We start from the raw sequence: 20,111 nt of genomic DNA, 5'->3' as shown, positions 1-20,111 counted from the left end.
AATTGGTAGTGTCTTTTTTTTGATGGTGCTTGCTAAGCAAACTCTAGAGGCAGAAAATTAAGGTAGAAAGAAAATCTAGCAACTTGTAACTTAAAATATCTTTTCTTGCCACCTGGAGGGATTCCAGCCTTTTGCTTCCTGAGGCTCTGTGAGCTGAGCAAATTAACCAATTAATATGCACAACTCTAACAAAAAAAGCATTTTATATGTTAGAGCCAGGCAGCCTGGATTTTTCTTCTTATTGAAAAAACTTTTATAGATTTTTACTACCAAGGGGAAAAACTACATTATCCCAGGGCTTTGGGAAAATCATATAGCCAGAGGCCTGGTGTAGACCAGGCAAAGCAGGCATTCCTCTGACAATACAGGAAACATATCTTCAAACTCTTCACTGTACAGTCCCAAGGACTGACTAGGCGTTTACCATGTCATATCTGAATGCCACAGGCATAAAGCTTTTGGTTACTCTAGAGTGGTTGTCTTATAGCCATATTTTGCCCTCTTTCCCTGGACCTGGGAAACCTGACTAACAAAATGCTATCAAAACTAGAGAGATTTCTTAGAAAGTCTCAGTTTTGGTGACAAGAGTTTTCTGACAAAAAACAGTCCTGCAAGAACACTATTTACTTTCTCTGAGTGCAAAATGACTTAGTGCATGAGTAATGCTGAGAGATAACTCTTCTTTCCTCCTCTGGCATATTAGCAAATGTATGAAAAGTAGATTATGGGTTCTGAAAACTTCTGGGTATCATTCAGTCATTCAAAGATTTTCTTTTTACAAATAATCAGTGGATTTGGCGAGCATTTGGGAACTAAGGCAATGCCTGACCACAGCAATAGGAAAGCTTTGCAACTGGCTACAGTAGCAATTATATCAGCTTTGTGGTCACTTGTTTTAGGGGAACTCACTTTTGCTCTCACTGAGCAGGAATATCAGGCTGCCTTCAAATGTTGGCCAAAATTGTGGGCTGTATGCCTCATACTGATGATAAAATACCTTTATTTTCTGCTTGTTTGGGAATCTTATACAATCATCTGGGAAGTAAATGCAGCTTGTCACTCATTTTTTTGTGGTTAATTTTAGCTTTGATTTTTGTCCTTTTAGGAAGCTGTCATTGCAAATGGTACCATTGCTTTTGAAAATTGGCTTGTGCCAGGAAGTTCCGTTTACAGGGAATTTTGGATTTTCCATGTGCAAAATCCTTCAGAGGTATTACAAGAAGGAGCACGTCCAAAACTTGAACAAAGAGGACCTTACACATACAGGTAAGCAAAGCCCCCTGCATATGTGACATGTCATATCAGAAGTTTTGTTAAAGTCAGAGAAAGTTCTGCTGAGTTAAAATTTGGTTTTGAAATTCCAGCATCATGTTTTAGTCAGACTTGACAAAAATGCCTAAATTGCAGCTACACACAGCAATCACAAACACTTTATGTATTGGGTCTGACATTGGGAAAACAGACAACAGCAATAAGTAATTGGTGTGAAGCTCTTGTGAACAATGATTGCTCATTAGCAAGGTGTTTGCCACAACAACACAGAGGCACTGTGTTCCATTTGTTGCTGTTCAGTGTTTGCCAGCTTTTTTACATAGAAGAAAATATGCCAGATGCCCTAAAACCAAGAGATTATCTTGTCACCCATGTATCAATCATATTTATTTTAATAATGCATTTCGTTTCTTTGCTCTTTTATGACTTATTTTTAATCTATACCTTTTCCTTTTTCAATTTTTCCTCTGAAAAGCATTCCTTTTTCTGAATGTACCAGCTAGGGCCTAGATGCAGCAGTCCATCCCCATTCCGGGAAGCTTTTAATAATTTGCTTAATTTTAAATGTGATGTTGACATAGGACTAGTTGATGCTTCCTGAGTCATTAAGCCCAATACGCAGCTATCACTGGCACCCTTGTTATGAAACTGCTTTCCGAAAATTATAAGATATTTCTTTCTTGATATCTTTGGGGATGTGTATTATATTTGCAAGGTAGTTTTGGATTGCAGCATCTAAACCTGAGATGCTTTGATGCCAAAAAGGTTATTTCTTTCTTATTGGAATACCTTCGTTCATAAAGTACCTGGGAAGACATAGGAAATGGTTACACGGGGATCAGGAAACAGCCTGTTTTCTCAGGAACAAATCTCTGCCAGAAGCCTAGATGAGATTCTGTAAGAAATTATGACTATTGCTCTTCTCACTTCTGCAGTCATTCTCACCTGGGATGTTGGGTATACCGGAATCACTGTGACACTGGGTCTCTCTCTCTCTCTCTCCCCTGCCTTTGGCCTTGAAAACGTGACTGACCGCAGGATTCTGTTGGGAAGTGGGAAACCTTGTTTTAAGTCTTTTTTTTTCCTGTTAGAAGTAACATTAATTAGAAAATAAATCTCCCAACTTTCAGGGAGGTGCTCTACACTTTAGGCTATTAATTAAAACAGCATGTACACAAACCAATCTTGAGAAGCCAAGATCCATCTGCTTTTGGGGTAAGGCCCACCTGTACCATTGGGAAATGCTCTCTGAACCTTTTGATCCCCCCACACCCAGGCTGGAAGATCTGATGAAGTACCCTGAAGATCCCTTCTGGGATGGAGCTGGGACAAGCTTTGTGGACCTACTGCATAGACTAAGTCATATGATGCCTGCTGGATGCTGCCTCCACAGAGGGTTCAGCAAGAGCATGAGGACTTGAAGAGTTGAGCTAAAGCTAGAACTGCACCAGCTCAGGGATTTGTACCTTAGTGATCTGCTGTCAGGACATGCTTGAGAGGCTTATGAGAATCTCAGTAGAGCTGAAAGACTGCTTCTAAATCCCTACATGCATATGCAAAATTATCAAAGTGACTCCCATTACGGATTTAACCTGTAATCTGTTTTATTGCAACACAGGCCTATCAAATCAAGCCTCAAGAATATTTATTAACCATTTTGAGTCATCCCCTTCTAATTACATGCAACCATGAGAAAGCTTATGCAAAAATGTGACAAAACATAATTACTTTAAAACAAAATATAAAAAGATACAAGGTCTGTTATTGAAATAAAAATAAAAATAAAAAAGAAATATTTGTTTTCAGTTTATTATCAAGAAAAAAAAGTTCCATTAGGCACTAAGGAAATATTTCCAAAAGAAAGATATTTTACAGAAAACTGAATTTTTACATATATTCCCATGAGAAGTTTAGAATGCTTTCAGTGGTTATAAAGTGTTCAACATTCATCTACAAAAATGTTCATCAACATTTCAGAAAACTTCAGTCAGGCATGGTTACATGTTGTCTCAAAAATCAAATGTTAAAAATATTCTGTGGTTTTATTTTGTATTTCAAGGGTGCGATATTTACCAAAAGAAAATATCACGGAAAACTCTGATGGCACAATATCCTACATGTTACCTAATGTTGCTCGTTTTGAACCTGATATGTCTGTTGGGACAGAAAATGATACCATCACCTGCCTCAACCTTGCTGTTGTTGTAAGTAAAGAAACAAAACCATTATGTCCACATTCAAATGTTGAGATACTGGAGGAAATAGAGAAGAAGTTAGCATCAGCAACACTGATACTGCCATAGGGTAGGTTTCTTCTCTATGAACTCAGGTCACATGAGTGTCAGCTACACTTAGGTAGCTGTATTACTGCCTTTAAATAAAAAAAAAATAATTCTGAAGACATATTACATATATATTAAGTAATCTTAACAGTAAATGAAAATTGACTTGTTCCTGTCAATGGAAGCAAAGTCATCAGTTTGGATAGGATGTATCAAAAAGCATCCTCCTACTCAATTTTAGTGTGGGAATGACTCAAGAGTTTGTGGATGGATTTCTGTGTTGTCACAGGCTGAGAATGTTTGCTCTTGACTGACATTTACAGTTTTCATATTTATATTCAGCCCTGGTTGTGCTGCCTGATTGTCTTGCACTAACTTTGCGGTGTCTGCGTGTGAGTGTTCAGGTTCACTGTGAGAGGCTCAGTGCTAAGAGCATTGAAGAGATGCTTGGTGTTAACATGATATAGAATCATAGAATCAATCACAGAATCATAGAAGAGCCCATGTTGGAAGGAACCTCAAAAGATCATCTCATCTGATCTTTTCTGACAAAGGGAGCTCAGATGAGATTTTCTAGAACCCTGTCCAATTGCACCTTGAAACATTCAGTGATGGAGACTCTACGACATTCCGGTGATTGGTCTCACTGTAAAAAAAGTCTTTCTTCTATCAAGATGAAACCTTTCCTGGTACAACTTGTACCTGTTGCCCCTTGTGAAGAAAGAGCCTTCATCCTCTTCCTAGCCACCCTTTAAGTACTGGTATATTGTGATGAAGTCCACCTGAGCCTTCCTTTCTCTAGGGAGAAAAGATATAATAAATAAATGCAAATGGCCTTATTCAGACCACATATATTCTGCCTGTGTCCTAATTTAGGCCAGCACCTCTCTTTTGGAAAGGTGTTCTTGTTTCCTGTACTCAGAATCCTTCATGTCATGGTATGAACTAACACTGCTCAGCTCCCACACTTTGGACCACGTAGCTCTTAATGGGTGTGAGCATAGGCTCATGACTGGAAGCATCCATGTCAGGGGAGATGGAAACAGAGGATCCAAGCCCTATTTTACTGTTCAGAAACAAAATGATGCAAGCCCAGATTCCCAGTGAGGTTCTGCCTATCTTGTTTGACAGCACTGTCTTCAATCCAGCAGAGCCCACCTTTTATATCATAACCCTTTTCTCAAAATACTCACAAGGGACTTGAGATGTTTTTCACACTTTCTTAACCCTAAGGGCATCGAACCCACATCTCCTCTGTCTCATAATCTTGTCATATCCATGCTTTCTGCCTACTCTGTGTTCAAGTTCAGACAAGATTCACGGGGCTGAGGAGGGCAGGAAATGAGAGCAAACGAGACTCTTCCATTGCGATCCCCATAGCACTCTGTACAAAGAAATGGTCTACTAAAGGGCTGAGCACTTGCTCTAAGAGAATGACTTGGTTTTACACAGATTTACTTATAAAAATTGTTACAATTTACTGCTCCATCAGACAGGCCAACGTAGATCATTTCTGTTTGCTTTCCACAAGCTATTCAATGCCTTTAGGGACTAGACTTTGTGCTTATGCCTCTGGGAACATTCATTACGGTTACTGCTAGTAAATCTACATTATTCTTCATTGAATTAGGAAATGTTATCCATTATTTAGAATTAAAGCTGTTCAGAAAGAAGGACTTGTTAGTTGCAAATATATATTCTTTCTGAGTAAAGAAATAATGGAGATTCAGCACTTGGTCAGTTTTATGCAGGATACAATTGTATTGCTGCTAGCCTAACAGCAAATCTAAACCACTTGCCTAAGCCAATAAGTAACAAGGCTTGTATATTTTTACTTACATGTTTATAGTGTGAGTGAATCTGAAGTATGTGACATATGGAGATGACAGAAAAGAGGTAGAAAACTGAAAGTGGTACAACCCATGTTACACAGATAGGGACTTGAGATTATTACTCGAAGATATTCAAAAGCCGTCTAGCCATGGTCTTGGGCAACTGGCTCTTGCTGGCTCTGCTTGAGTAGGGGAATTGGACCAGATGACCTTCAGAGGTCCCTGACAACTTCAGCTGTTCTGTGATTCTGTGATTAGGGATGATCTAGTGAACTCAAGTAAGCAGTACAGACAAATTGTCTGCCTTTGTGTAAGTTATGCCCAGTAATTGTTTTGTTAAGGAGTGTCAGTTTTAACTAGAAACTTAACTTACAGTGAGCTGCAACTCTGGAAACTGGCTTTGCCAGAGATTTCTTGGAGTCAGTCTCTGTGTTTTTGATACAAAGCACATCCAGAATTTTATGCTAAACATTAGTTTTATTGCTGTTGTAGGCTGCACCTGCCTTGTATACAAACACTTTTATACAACTACTATTAAATACTTGGATTAAAGCTTCTAAGTCATCCATGCTGCAGAACAGAACAGTGAAAGAAATACTGTGGGGATACAAGGATCCCTTCTTAAACAGAGTCCCCTTCCCCTTGGACCCAGTTCTGGGAGTCTTCTACCCGGTAAGTGAAACCGATGAGGAGGCAAAGCCTTCAGTTATCATTATGTGAATAGAAATTAAGGCAGCTGCTGTGAGGAAGAAAAATGTGACAATGCTACGATCTGGTTCAGTACTTCTAACTGTTATTCCTTCTTGTGTCTGTTACAGTATAATGGGACTTCCGACGGACTTTACAAAGTCTATACTGGGAAAGAAGATATTAAAAAAACAGCAATAATTGAAAGCTATAAAAACAAAAGGTATGATAGCATTGTAGTATTAAAAACCGTACATATTTTCAAGGTATGGCTTTTAAGGCTTGATTCACTAAGAGCTATAGATAAATGGAAAGTCTTCAACAATTCGAGGAAAGCTGGATCAAGCCCTGGGCTTAGCAAAACCACCTCTCTCTTTCACCTATTCATGATTTTGTTGGGAGCCTGGATTTAAGACAGTTATTGATTCTTTGATACAAGTAGTTACTTCTGTTTTACGTGCTTAAGTAGTTAGATCCCTTTCATCCCATTCTAATGCATCATATAGTTTATCTGAATAAATGAACGAACATCTCTATCCTCTGACTTTGCTAATGAATCAGGCTTATACTGGAGCAGTAGTATTTAGCAATACAGGCAATGAAGTGGATTGTGTGTTATAATATACTACATGCAGCATGACTTTTTTTTATCTTAAAGGAATCTTTCATACTGGGAAGGTTACTGCGATTTGGTTAATGGCACAGGTAAGCCTATTAAAGCTTTTTAAAACTTCAATACATTTCTTGATATTGCAAGGGAATAATGAGATACAATATTTAAGTTAATTCCCCTGGGCTTTGAAAGTTCTGTATTCTGTATATTAAATGTCTATATAAATATGAATGTACACATACTACTACTATACATGCATATGTGTGTATCTATTATAATACATATACATTATTGTACTTTTTTTATATATACATGTACACACATCCTCTTCAGCTAGCGTAGATATGGAAGAGACACAAGAAAAGATCCAGCTCTCTCTTTCTACTAATTATGGTACAATATAACTAAGATTTTTTTTCTTTGGTATAGCTGTTGAAAATTATCTTTGCGTTCTAATGACGTACAGTCATTTACAGTGTTGAAAAATAAAATTAAATGCAGAAAAGTTTTTTACTGATATATGAAAAGAAATTGAGGTGGCAAGAGAGAAGGCTCTCAGACAAGTGGTTTGGAAGTCCCTAGCAGATGAAAAGGGATGAAGAAGAGAAGTAGTTTAGTTGGGATGAATAAATTAGAGAGGAATATTTTTGAATTTGCTTTTAGAATGCATATGAAAACAGTTGAGCTGTTTAAGGATACTTTTGTTCAAGGTGACATTTTGCTTCTTGATGAGTGAAAACGTCACTGTGAGGACACCAGAATTTGTTGAGCTGAGGCTGGCAGATGTCATGGTGGAAGCTTTTGCAAACAGCTGTAGGCCTTCAGTGAGCAGGTATCAAAACAAGAAGGTTTTTGGGTTGAGGGGTTTTTTTTCCCTTTTCTGTTCTGCTTTACCTGGCGTAGATCATTTTCATTATAACCCAGAGCACATGACAAGTTGTTTTGAAGCATTTCAAATACATCACAAGAATGTGACTTTCCAAAAGTCTGTGAATCAGGAAGGATTACTTCCTTTTTAGACTATGTAATTAATTTTACAAGAGGCAATATTTTCTTAAGTTCTGGGACTTTCCTTCTTTCTTATGGAGCCTGAACCCTTTTTTCCCAGGGTCAGATTTTTGTTTTTTCTTCTTCCACAGCTGATGGAATAAACATACTCAGCTAACTAGACTAAGTATTCCAGTACAGTGAAAATGTGGAGCTTTTGCTTCTTAGCAAAGGTTATCACACAGTTTACAAGAGCATTCAGTGCAACTGCTCAGGAGAGACCATGTGTTTAGAGAAGCAGCAGGTTTAAAAAGTCTTGTAAGTAAGTGTGGGAATTCCTTCTTATCTTGTAAGCTTTCACACCAAAGTGCATATATAGTATAAGTAATATCTAGATATTAGATATTAAAATATCTAATATAAATATAAAATATTTTTATATTAAGCAGTATTCTTGTACAGGGCTTGAAATGAGTCCATGTTTGCAAACTCTCTCCAAGACTGCCAAGATTTAGAAATAGAGTATGGGTCTAGGATGATCTTAAGAAAAAGTACTTCTGTCAGCAGTGGGCAAGTGGCAGTATGTAATTTAGCTTTCTTGCTCTTGCCAGCTGGATTCAAATATATCACAGCTGTTTTCAATCCCTTGGTTATGGCTGCTGACTAAGCAACTAAACAGAAATTGTAGCAAGAAGTAACAAATGTACTGGTTAAAGGTTTGTTACAACACCTTGTTTGGGAAAATGGCAGAAAGTCCTCTTACTTAACTCTGGATGCTGGCAGTGTAGACATACGCATCTGAACTGGCTGTCCGTGTTCTTTTTATAACAAGTGGAGAAAAAGACATCACCAAAGTTCTATTCCTCTGACTTATTTTGCATGTCTACCATGGGGTGAGATGGGTTGTGCCCTAGAAGTGCTTCCTTCTCTTCATTAGCTATCAGCTTGCAAAGAAGAGGTCTGTTGAGCAATCTTTGGTGGAAAAAGGTTTAGCACTGATTATTAAATAGGCAGTTTTGAAGTCTAAATCTTTGATTCTTGTAAGCACAGAGTGTCATAACTGCAGGCGAACCAAGCATCTCTAGAAAGGTTTAGGTCTTTAGACTGCATACACCTTGAAGCAGTGGTGTGTGAGCCGACGCAGGCAGGACGCAGGAACAGCCACAAGACCACGTATAAAATGCAAAGAGCAAATTTATTCTTGTTACCTCGCAAACTGGGGGACCTCTGAAGCAGCACCCGGGGCAAAGGCACGCAAGCGGGGACGCAGGCACCACGGAGCTCGGTTCCTGCTAGAGAGAGAGAGAGAGATTCCGGGCCTGCTGCTTTCACCTGTATATTAGGGGTTTCTTGCAGGCAGTAGTTTTCCACTGTGCTTTGATCTTTCTCACAGCAGGGCAGGACTCTCAGGCATGAACAATTAAGTGCCCCTGAGTCTTATCACAGGCCTATGTTATCTGAATGCAGATGTTCTACTTGTCCAGCACACAAGACTAAACAACAGTTACTAGTATGATATATGTGTTTCTCAACACCCCAGGTGCAAGTCACTTGAGCGTGTTTACAATCCTCCTTGCCATTCTTCCGTTACATTCCCACAAGTGGCAACAGGTATTGAGATTCATATTAAGCAGAGTTGTTTTTTGTATCCTCTATTTTTAATGGGCTTAAACATACAGCTTCACATGTGTGAGAAAAAAAAGCTGCCATAATTTGGCTCACTTTCAAAAACAACACAATCTTATCTGTGGAGTGCCTGTCACTGTGCTATAACTTACATAAATATTTTCCCCATAAATGACTCATTTTGTTTACCTTTTTCAGAGCTTTATAGGAAAGTAACAGCTGAGTATTGAGATAGAAATTAAATCACGTCTTCTAAGTGGAATTGCTTTCAAGCTGTTTTTTCATTTTATTCGCAGATGGGGCATCATTCCCACCGTTTGTTAAGAAGGATCAGGTACTGCGCTTCTTCTCCTCCGATATTTGCAGGTAGGCTGGTCCCTTCCTGGTGTGTGCACACTCGCATGTGCCACCCGAATGCTCTTTTGTTTCAGAGGATAGCTGCAGTGGCTCTGCTTGGGCTCAGGTCGCCGAGGCAGTTCAATATAAATGTTTCACCAAAACACAAGTAAATTTGTGAGCTGTGCTCATGATTCAGAACCTGATTCTACCACTTTTATTTATGTCAAGTAGTAAGCTATTTACAGTGTATTCTATTTCAGCAAGTTACAGATGTATAATTCAGGAACATCTGATGCTGTTGTGAGCTGTTACAGATCTATGAAAGACATTGAGGGCCACAGCATTCAAAGTCTTGAACTTCTTCTAAGGTCAGGACCCAGCCTATAACCTGCCTTGTCTGGTCTGCGAAGGCAATAGGTACAGCAGGGGCCAGTTAGGCTCATCTTTGGCATTTCTGCAGAACATCATCTATTCAGAGCAGGATTTACTGTCATCCACTAGATACTCAAAATTCTTTTCTCACAGGATATTTTTACATATTTTATTTTTATGTATTTACAAACAAACAAACCTGCTTAATACATCCCTACTGATGGCTTTTCAGCCTGCTGCTTCTTCTGTGGCTATCCAGTGTCCCTGAGTTCTCCAGTGGGATCACTGAAAGCAGTGTTAAAAGATTTAAAGTGCATCACAGTATATTTACTTTGGGACGCTCGACCCCTTTATTTATTTTGCTGCCTGGAAACAGCTGCTTCCTTTTAACTAGGTTTAAAGTGGGCCATTTACTTTGCGGACTGTTTGTTTTTAAGGACCAGTGTTTTTACATGAAGTTAAAGTTCTTTATTTTTTGAATTAATTGTATCTCCAAGCTAGAAAACATTTCACAAGTCATGCAGAGGAGAAATTATAAAATTCTTTGGATCGATTGCACAAAGTTTGGGAGATCCCCTCTGGCCATTTAATTCTCACAATTAATGAACAATGAAGGACAGTAACAGTCGTCCAAAGGTTGTGCTGAAACGGGGTCATGGAAAATGGTTCTGTCTATGTTGCAAAACCCAGAACCCTTCTTTTGTTTGGCTGCAATACAAAATCTTGCTGCCCTGGTTACATTACTGTGTAACAATCATATCTCCATATCAGCTGATAATGTAGCAGCAAAAAGCTTAACTGGTATTCTGATTCATGTGCAATGTAATAAGGTTATATGCAGAATGTTGCCTGCATCATAAAGCTTACATTAGTATAATCAGGTCAGCAAAAACCAATAGCAGAGCTGATTTATATTGATAAGTATCTCTACTGTAGCCCAAATACTTTCAAAACCTTCATAATAACAGTGAGTGTAGAAGTGTATAGGGAAAAGAGCTTTTAACTAATTTGTTATTTTTGTGTTTATTGTTTATTAGTACTATTAGTATTTTTGTCTGTCTTTTTGTGTATTGTTGTGCTCACCTCTGAGCTTGTACATCCTTTTGTGAAAGTGTGGAATATTTGCCATTACAGAGGAACACCCCTACACACTGCTGAACAGTGTGAAAGGAGCCTGGACATTGGATCCCTGGAGTACTTACTTTTTTTAAGAGAGATACAGCTGGGGGATCCTTAAGGAGTATTGCCATGAATTCAGGTTTTTAATCCAAATGACTGAAACATTTCCCCTCTTTTATATTCAGATCGATCTATGGAGTTTTCCACAGTGAGCAGGATGTGAAGGGAATCTCACTCTATCGTTTCACAGTTCCTCGTGAAGCATTTGCGTCGCCTACTGAAGTCGGAGATAATTATTGCTTCTGTACAGATGAAGTCATATCACAGAACTGCACACTGGCTGGAGTCCTAGACATTAGTGCCTGCAAAGCAGGTATAGCAGTGACACGGTGCTGCCAAACAAGCCATTTAACTGGGGAGAAAGCACGTGTCCTGTAGCTGAGGTGTTACTCTAAGATCCAAGACATTCGTGTTTTTCTGTAAATTCTTCCACAGATTGCCCGTGAGACCTTTCACGTTTCCGCGGCCTCATTTTCCAAAATGAGGGCTATAACATTTCTGTATTTTGCATAGTGCTATGCAAAATCATGATGCTACAGACTGTATACTGAAACTGCAGGAATGCATGTATGGAAAGAAAAAGAGGGGACACTGTATAAAAGCCAGAGATAGTCACAGTCTTGTATTTGTGATAATTCACACACACTGTGTGTACACAACTCTATACACATGCAGAGAGGCACTACTGGCTTAGTTTAGCATTGGTATAACACAATAAATATATACAGTCTGCATTTGGTGCAGAGTGGACAGAATGTGTTCTCTTCAGGCTTGCTTTCTGCCAAAACAAGATGATGAAGGTTGGGGGAAACAGTGACAGTCAGGTCCTCACCTCAGTGTGAAACTGGGAGCGCTGCCAGCTCCGCAGCGCAGACACAGACAAGCAGGATTTGTAACTGGAATTTATTTCACCTTGCAAATTTTCCTCATCACGGCAGAATCACAGAAATGCTCAAATTTTCTTAGGAGGTGGGACTATTGACATTTTTATCAGGATTATCTATCTATATAGAAAATTATGGTTGCATGGAAAATTACCTCAGAGGATGAGCACTGAAAAAAAGCCTAATGATTCAAATGAGTTTGTTTTTTTCAAATAGGAAGACCGGTATTTATCTCTCTCCCGCATTTTCTTCACGCAAGTGATTCTATATTGCATGGTGTTGAAGGCCTGAGCCCAGATGAGAAGGAGCATGAGACGTTTCTAGATGTAGAGCCTGTAAGTCCAAATATTTAATAATTGGAACTCAGTAAAGTTGCAATGTTTAAATTTAATTGTAGTAGAGTAGGCCTTTTACCAGAGGGACGAGCAGAATATACAATATTTTCATGCTTGCTTTTGCAAGATCTGCTTGCAAAAGTATTACCGTTTTAGCAGGGGAAATTTAGAGCAGAACTTTGTCTCATTCTGACCTTCAAAGTTTGGAAAATAAGTTTTGATTTTTCCTTAATGGGAATGTGGGATTAAATAGATTCTGCAAACTTTGAAGTATGCTACAGGTTTTCTATGACCTTCAAGTACTTTGAGAAAATTCTTTTCTATGGAAGTTCTTCTGTTCCCTCTATACTTAATTTTTTTTGTTTTCTATAATGAACCATTTTTGTATAGTTACTAGCTCAATTAAAATTAAATAAATATGGATCATTTATTTCCAAGAAAACTGCTGGAAGTTTGAACAGACTAGTCTAGAGCAGACCTAAGGTAGTCTTTGTGACTCAGATTGTCCAACAGAGCTCCCAAAGTGAATGAATTTCTGACAGCTCTGATTCTGTTTGCCTCCAATTTTACCTCTACTTCTGTTCCAGTGATTCAGATTCTTAAATTTAAGTGTATTTACCAAAGTTTTCTGAATGGTGTGATGAATTATAAAGTTCCAAAATTTTATTTTACTCTGAATTTGGCTGAAAAGGTAAAATTCAGGATTTCTCACTAAAATATTTTTAGTCACATAATTTGACAGTTAAACTATGTTTCTTCAATAAGGAGATCTAAAGTTAAATCTTTGTTTCACCTTATTTGAAATAGAGACATCAACCAGAATTTCCTAAATCTGATATGAAATTTTCAAGAATCACACCCTGTCTTGTTTTTGTGGAGGACAGAGGGGAATAGAAGGAGATGAAGAAAAGATCTCACCTTAGTTTTAATATATTTGTTCTGCTATGAAATGTTTGTTTTTGACTCTGTGCAAGTTAAACATCCTTCTTATTGAAAAAGAAATTCAGCTAATTTCTGGTCGAAAAAACCCTAATACATATTTTTACATGAAACATTTTGTGACTGTTTTAGTATTTTTAACATTTTTTTCCCTTCAGTTCTAATTGCAAATTACAAAAGTAACTATGGTAAAGCCACAAAAACAGAATTTCTATGAGAAATGAGACACCCTTAGAAACATTAAAATTTCATAAAAATTGAATCCTTCAGAACATAAGGATAAAATAATACCAAAGTGCTTTTTGGCATAGTCCATATTCTAGGCTTAGGCATCCAATTCAAAAATTTAAATTAATATTTTTTTTTTTCCTGGTTGTAGATCACTGGTTTTACACTACAATTTGCGAAAAGGCTGCAAGTAAACCTCCTTGTAAGGCCCGCACCAAAAATTGAGTAAGTACTACTTCATTATTTTGTTTTTAAAGACTTTATTCAAGAGGGCTGATTGGTCTGTGAGAGTGTCAATAGAAATGGCTGGGAGAAGAAGAAATAAAAATACTTTCCCAAAGCCTTTTCATCTTTCTTGCAAAAATTTCAGTCATGACTTTTCAGAGAACATAAATTTCAGCAAAAGATCAAGCCTTCTTGAGCAAGGCAGTGCCCAAGTATTTTAACACACATTTGATTTCCCCACAGAAGCTTACAAGGCAACATGCTCTTAAAAATAACTTTTTTACAAAACCCAAATGGGGGCCATGAGGATGAACTAGAAGGCAAATGTATTTTCTGTAATAAATCCAATGAAAGAATTTATGTGTGCTCCATCACTACATGGATTTTATCACAAGGGTTGACAGGTCTCTAGCTGTTTCTTTTCTCTTCATTGGCCCAAATGTACATGTACAGATGTGCATTTCAGGATCCTGTACATCTGGCAGGTGAACACCACACAGACCTTCAGACCCTCCCACCAACACCTAGCTGTGTCCAACCTTTCTTCTTTGTGACTACCCACATATGGAAGACTAGACAGAAAGACATGGTTGCCCGATATGTAAAATGGCTGTTATTTATTGTAGGCTTATTTTTTTTTTCAGTTCAAAACTATACTAAAAAAGTACATCTGGAAGGTAGAAATGTAGTTAGAGGAGAAGAAAAATATTTAGTAGAGACTGGGCTTATGCAGCAAACTAAAGGTAACATGCTGTACTTATTTTCTCATTTCAGAGCTTTATCAAAAGTTAAAAGCCCTTACGTTTTTCCTCTTCTTTGGCTAAATGAGGTTAGTATATTTTCCATCTATTAACCTTCACTGTTTAAAAAAAAAAGAAAAAAAAATTACCTAGCTTTTTCAGTCTTGGTGCCCTGAAACTGAGCAATTAAACTCATACTTTGATTTGCACACACCAAGAATATATTCAGCAAGTGAGGGCTTGCGTACTTACCTTTCACTGACATTTTTCTTGCACTGTTTCAGTCTGCTGTTATTGGGGATGAGAAAGCAGAAATGTTCAGAAATAAAGTCACCGGTCCCGTCCGGATGCTGGGCATACTGCAGATGGTGTTAATGATCGCAGGTGCTGTGCTGTTCCTCGCATTCATGGGTTCCTACTTCATATGCAGATCAAAGAAATTAAAATAAGTAAGTAAGCACTAATGACTTATTCCTCAGCAGTAACTTTTCCTCAGGGTTTCAAGAAGTTCAGAATCATTACCTATTTAGCTGTTTTTATTTTTTAAGTGCTAGTAAATTTAGCAGTTGCTCTGTGGGAAATCATCCAGATAATTTGGCTAATGTTTTCAAATTCTCTTCCCAGCCTTAATATTTCAGGATGCTCTTAACACACTCAGGTGAGGGTATTGGGAACTATATCAGAAGACCAGCATTTTTTTAATGCCAAAATACTACATGATTGTTGTGAGTTTATGAAAATAGACATTTTATCCAAGACTGCTAAACTGTTCAGATGTTGCCTCTAGCACTTCTCTGGGACAGCTGCAGATTCCTGTGCTCTTCCAGGACATACCCCTGTCCGGGGTTCAGAGAACCCACTGTAAATGACATTTTTTATTGAGCGTTGGATAGGGTTTCTCACTTCTTTCTCAGTCGTGCATCTCTGTCATGTTAGTCTAAACATCTCCTGAGCATACCTAGCACACTAAGACAATGTACTCCCATCGTGGGTAAAATAAACAAGTGGTGAATTAGTGCACTGACATCCAGCGAAACAAACATAGTTTTGGAGTGATTTAAAAGAAGTGCAGAGACATGAATGTTATGGTGAAAAGCATGCTGTAGAAAAGAGATTTTTAAGATGAACAGTTACCTCATCACATGCTGAATTCTGGTTTTATTTCACTACAGGTAACAAAAGACTTCATAGGTAGTCAATGTTTAATTGAAATTTCAGCCAAGCAGCATGTTAAAATTCAGAGACAAAAGGTATGATTCACTCAGTGCACATGCTATGCAATTCAACATGCATTTCCATTTTGAGAAGACCAACTCACTAACCCAAATAAGATGATGTTTCCAAAGGTCCACACTTCTGACATCACTAAAGAAGCCACCATGGAAACTATGCTTTCACATAACTTTGATTATTTGAACCTTGTTACAACTTTTAAATTACATTCAAGCAGACTGATGTTGAGGTGCAGTTGGATTTTAGTCCACCTTCTGCCGTTTATGCAACTTGCTACTTTTTTTCTTCTGGGATTTGCAAGACAAAGGAAAGACATTTTCTGATGTTCTGTCTCTGAGCACAGGCTGGGAATGACAACAGCTTTGAGCTCATGCTGTGCTCTAGATGCTGTCATTGCAATGTTTCTTTCTGTTCCTTCAAGGAATGGAAGCTGCTGCAATAGAACTGCTCTCTGTCCTCTATTCAGGGATGTGAATTGCGTTGAATGTGAAGTTTATTATGTAAAGTTACTAACTGTAATACATGAAGTTAATAAAAGACTTACTAAAATATGTGGTTTATACATTTTATATGGAGGTGGTTTATAGATACACCACAGTCATTCATTTGTTGGTGGAGCTCATCAGCATTTGGCTCCACAGCTGTTTAGCAATCTGAGCTACTCCATAACTCCCATCCTGCTCCACTGCTCTCACTGTTGCCTCCTGTGTGCTTTTCTTCCTGGCTGTTGCTTGAACACCAGCCTCTGCTCTGTTCTAACCCCACTTCACCCAAGGCCTCCCTTAGGGAATTATCTCATATGTCACCCTTAGGGTCAAGAGGAAATATTCCAGAATGCTTCCAGAGAGGAAGGATTAAGGTCATGATTTTGATCAGACATCAGAGGGTTCCCCTTCCTTGCTACAGAAGAATATAAATGAAAACAGGTACCTCAATTCTTTACTGATAAACCATCTGCCACAAGGAAATTTGTGCAACCATTTGTTTAATGAGGTGAATCAGCCTGTAGACAGGTAGCAAACACTGCCATCTGCATAAATGGTTTACTTTTTCATTTAATCTGAATGCCATATCTTAGAAATGAGAGTCAATGGGGCAGATACTGAGTGTTGTGGGGTCTTTTCTTTTCCCATGGACTCACTGAATTCACAATAGCCTAAGTTCAGCATTTTTGGAGATTTCTTCTTGGATCTTTTGTCCCTTTAAATAAGAGCCGCAAAGAAAAAGGAATATCAAAAATGGCTGGCCTCTCGTAGCCTGGTGTTTGGAAATAGTCCTACAATGGACTTCAAACCAGAAAGATTTATCTTGCTAGTAAAGGATGATATCTTTCGCCAGGTATCTTTAATAAGGTGTTTTCACCCTTTGGAAATAAAGGGAAAAACTCAACAGACTAAAATGCTGGGGTTTTAATCCCATATTCCTTGTGGAAGAAGTTGTGTAGCTATCAATAGAGCAGACGAATCACAGAAATCCCAAGACGTTGTTCTTGAAGGCAAGGTCTATGTGGTATATGGCTACACTCTCTTTTTATGCAAAAGTAACAGGGCAGGAGATGTGAAGGAGGCATGGCACTCAAGGGAAGTCCTGCTCTCACTTAGCCAATGCATTTGATTACTCACAGTGCTTGCTAGTCAATGAAAAATAAGACCTTCCTCTCATCTCTACATTATTGCTGGTGTCATATGTGATGCGTTGTTCTCATAGAATCGTAGAATCGTAGAATGGTTTGGGTTGGAAGGGACCTTGAAAATCATTCAGTTCCAACCCCCACTGTCATGGACAGTGACACCTTTCCACTAGACCAGATTGCTCAAAGCCCCATCCAACCTGAGCTTGAACACTGCCACAACGTCTCTGGGCAACTGGTTCCAGTGTCTCACCACCCTCACGGTAAAGAATTTCTTCCTATCATCTAAATCTACCCTCTTTCAGCCTAAAACCACTCCCCCTTGTTCTATCACTACATGTCCTTGTAAAAAGTCCCTCTCCCGCTTTCCTGTAGGTCCCCTTCAGGTACTAGAAGGCTGCTCTAAGGTCTCCCTGGAGCCTTCTCCAGGCTGAACAACCCCAACTCTCTCAGCCTGTCTTCATAGAAGAAGTGCTCCAGCCCTCTGACCATCTTTGTGGCCCTCCTCTGGACTTGCTTTAACAGGTCAATATTAGTCTGGGGACAGTTTGACACAATTGAAGGCATCCCTAGAGTACTATGGGCTGGTCAAAAAAGTATGAGGACCACTAACATCATTAAGTCACCTTCTCCTCCGAAACATGCACAGCTCTACTGTGGTTCAAGGTCTGACACCAAGTTTTTATAATAAAACTTGTCTTTTGTGCCAGAATCTAAAAGCGAGATCTTTTCACCAAAGGAACAACAGTGATGCTCCTGCTGTTTTTGATACGTCAGCATTTCAGCTTCATTTTCTTTGGCTTCAAGTCCATTGTCCGCAAGTTAGAGTTTGCTCAGCTACTGTTGTTTAGCGCTATGTGGTGCGCCAGCAGCAATGATCCAGCAAGTCAGACCATGATTTTAAATGTCTCAGGGCCCAGTTTTGCATGAACACAAATAACGTTTGTTCGTATGTAAAATCTCATTGATTTCAATGCAGGTTGGGAATTTTAAACTAAGTTCAGCACCTAGGCGGCACTTGAATTATCATTAGTGGTTATTTTGTCCAAAGCTTTGGTTACAGTTATTGTTAATTCATGTTATTAAGGCTAATGTTAAGTATTTACATTTGTTCAAACAGTGCAGGATAAACATTTATTAGAAATGTTAATGAACTCAGTACAAATAAAATAAAGCTCAAAACTCTTCTTTCTGAGATCCTTACGTCTAATTGTAAATAAAGTTGTCTTTGCTGGAAAAAGAACTCCTTGTGTTTCTTTTCTTGGTATTTTGGGTGTCTTTTCTTTTCCTATAAATTGATTTTATAAATTGAGGAATAAGTGAGCTTATGGCTAACCTTGTTATGTCATTGTATTCTGGCACATCACTGCTGCTTAGAAGTGCATATCATGTTTCATGTTGCTGCATGACATATTAAAAATACTAGTGACATACAACATTTATGCTGTGGATTACAAAAAGAGCAGAGCTGAGCACCAGCACGTCTAAACTGAAGCAATTCTAAAACAATCCCAGGAAACCAAGCTCAGAGAGAGACCTGCTTTCAAATCACTTGAGCTGGAGGTGTTGGCAGGATGGTGTTAGCACATCCAGCAGCACATTACAACATCCTTTGCTGGCTCTGCTGGCCCAGCAGGTCGGGTAGGAGGGGAGCCCAGCTATGCTTGTGCCTCACGTTCCCCATCCACCCCAGGTCCTTATGGGTGAAAATCACTGGTGAAAATCAGATCTGACCCAGGATCTAACAGCCCACATACTTACACCACAGAGCAGGTGTGCCAGCTTTTGATCTCTAACTGTAATTATGCTTTCAAAGCCTTTCTTAAAACCTGTTCTTCCCACCTAACCTACCAGTGTCTATTAAGGTAATGTAAATGTGCTACTACACCCTGAAAAAAAAAGAAAATAATTGATGTTTTCTCTGTTCTTTTAACTGTGAGATTAGGCAAGGACTTGTTTTATTCATGGGTGTACACATCAACAGTATTTAAAAAAATAATAAATTTAATAACTAATAAAATATGTTTGCAGCTTTTTTTCTGTAGCTATATAAAACCAAAAACTAAAGAGGCAAATGACTCACACTTACCATATGCAAACTGCATTTATAAATAGATGCTACTCATTTTCTGTTCTCTGTCCCCTCTTTGCATACCAGATACCCCTGATGCTCTGTGGCCGCACCCTCTCCCAGCAGTACCTGAAGGAGACACGGACTTAAAGCCCAACCAGCCAGCACCCAGCTGGGACCTTTCTCAGCTCTACTGTGTAAAAAAAGAAACCAAATGCTTTGCAATAGGCGCCACCCAAAGGGCATACAGTTTTTCACAAGTTCTGCTTCATTTCAGCATAGGCAGTCAAAAATACTGCTGGCTAAAATTCATTGTTGCTTCCTCTGCCAGTTGATATCACCAGAAATAATTACATCACTTCATAAGCAGTGTGAAAAAAAACACATGCTAAATGTCTGCTGAGTGACAGATTGTCGGATGCAGCACTAAGACAGAAATTTTGATGCCCATTAATGTTCTGGAGTGTTTTGCTAAGGCCAGGGTTTCCTTTGAGTTCTGTGAATTGGTATTTTATGAAATAAGTGCTTGATGTAACCAGGCGCACCCACATTTTTCAGGATTCTCTTTATTGCCCAGCATAGCCTGTGTAACACCAAGGATTTGTGGAAAAATCAGGACTTACATATAGCCATGTGT

General features: G+C 38.6%; 1 protein-coding gene across 2 annotated transcripts in view; it reads left to right on the top strand.

Moving 5' to 3' along the window:
* CD36 (CD36 molecule (CD36 blood group)) overlaps window positions 1-19,803 on the top strand; it is a 31,772-nt gene extending 11,969 nt beyond the window's left edge. Inside the window, exons 3-14 of one of the 2 annotated variants that reach the window (XM_068400404.1) lie at window positions 1,106-1,266; window positions 3,332-3,476; window positions 5,879-6,058; window positions 6,205-6,296; window positions 6,732-6,778; window positions 9,596-9,665; window positions 11,315-11,502; window positions 12,290-12,408; window positions 13,727-13,800; window positions 14,575-14,629; window positions 14,825-14,989; window positions 19,562-19,803. In XM_068400404.1, coding sequence (XP_068256505.1) covers window positions 1,106-1,266; window positions 3,332-3,476; window positions 5,879-6,058; window positions 6,205-6,296; window positions 6,732-6,778; window positions 9,596-9,665; window positions 11,315-11,502; window positions 12,290-12,408; window positions 13,727-13,800; window positions 14,575-14,629; window positions 14,825-14,989 — 1,296 coding nt within the window. In that variant the 3' untranslated portion in view covers window positions 19,562-19,803. Of the gene's footprint in view, window positions 1-1,105; window positions 1,267-3,331; window positions 3,477-5,878; window positions 6,059-6,204; window positions 6,297-6,731; window positions 6,779-9,595; window positions 9,666-11,314; window positions 11,503-12,289; window positions 12,409-13,726; window positions 13,801-14,574; window positions 14,630-14,824; window positions 14,990-15,712; window positions 18,647-19,561 lie in introns of those variants that run through there. The other variant, XM_068400403.1, reaches the window with a different exon arrangement.
* The last annotated feature ends 308 nt before the right edge of the window (window positions 19,804-20,111 follow it).

The sequence above is a fragment of the Nyctibius grandis genome, chromosome 5 (assembly GCF_013368605.1).
Source record: "Nyctibius grandis isolate bNycGra1 chromosome 5, bNycGra1.pri, whole genome shotgun sequence".
NCBI classification, from domain to species: domain Eukaryota; kingdom Metazoa; phylum Chordata; class Aves; order Nyctibiiformes; family Nyctibiidae; genus Nyctibius; species Nyctibius grandis.
Note: the sequence above shows the minus strand (reverse complement) of the source record. Positions and strands in the feature narration are given on the sequence as shown.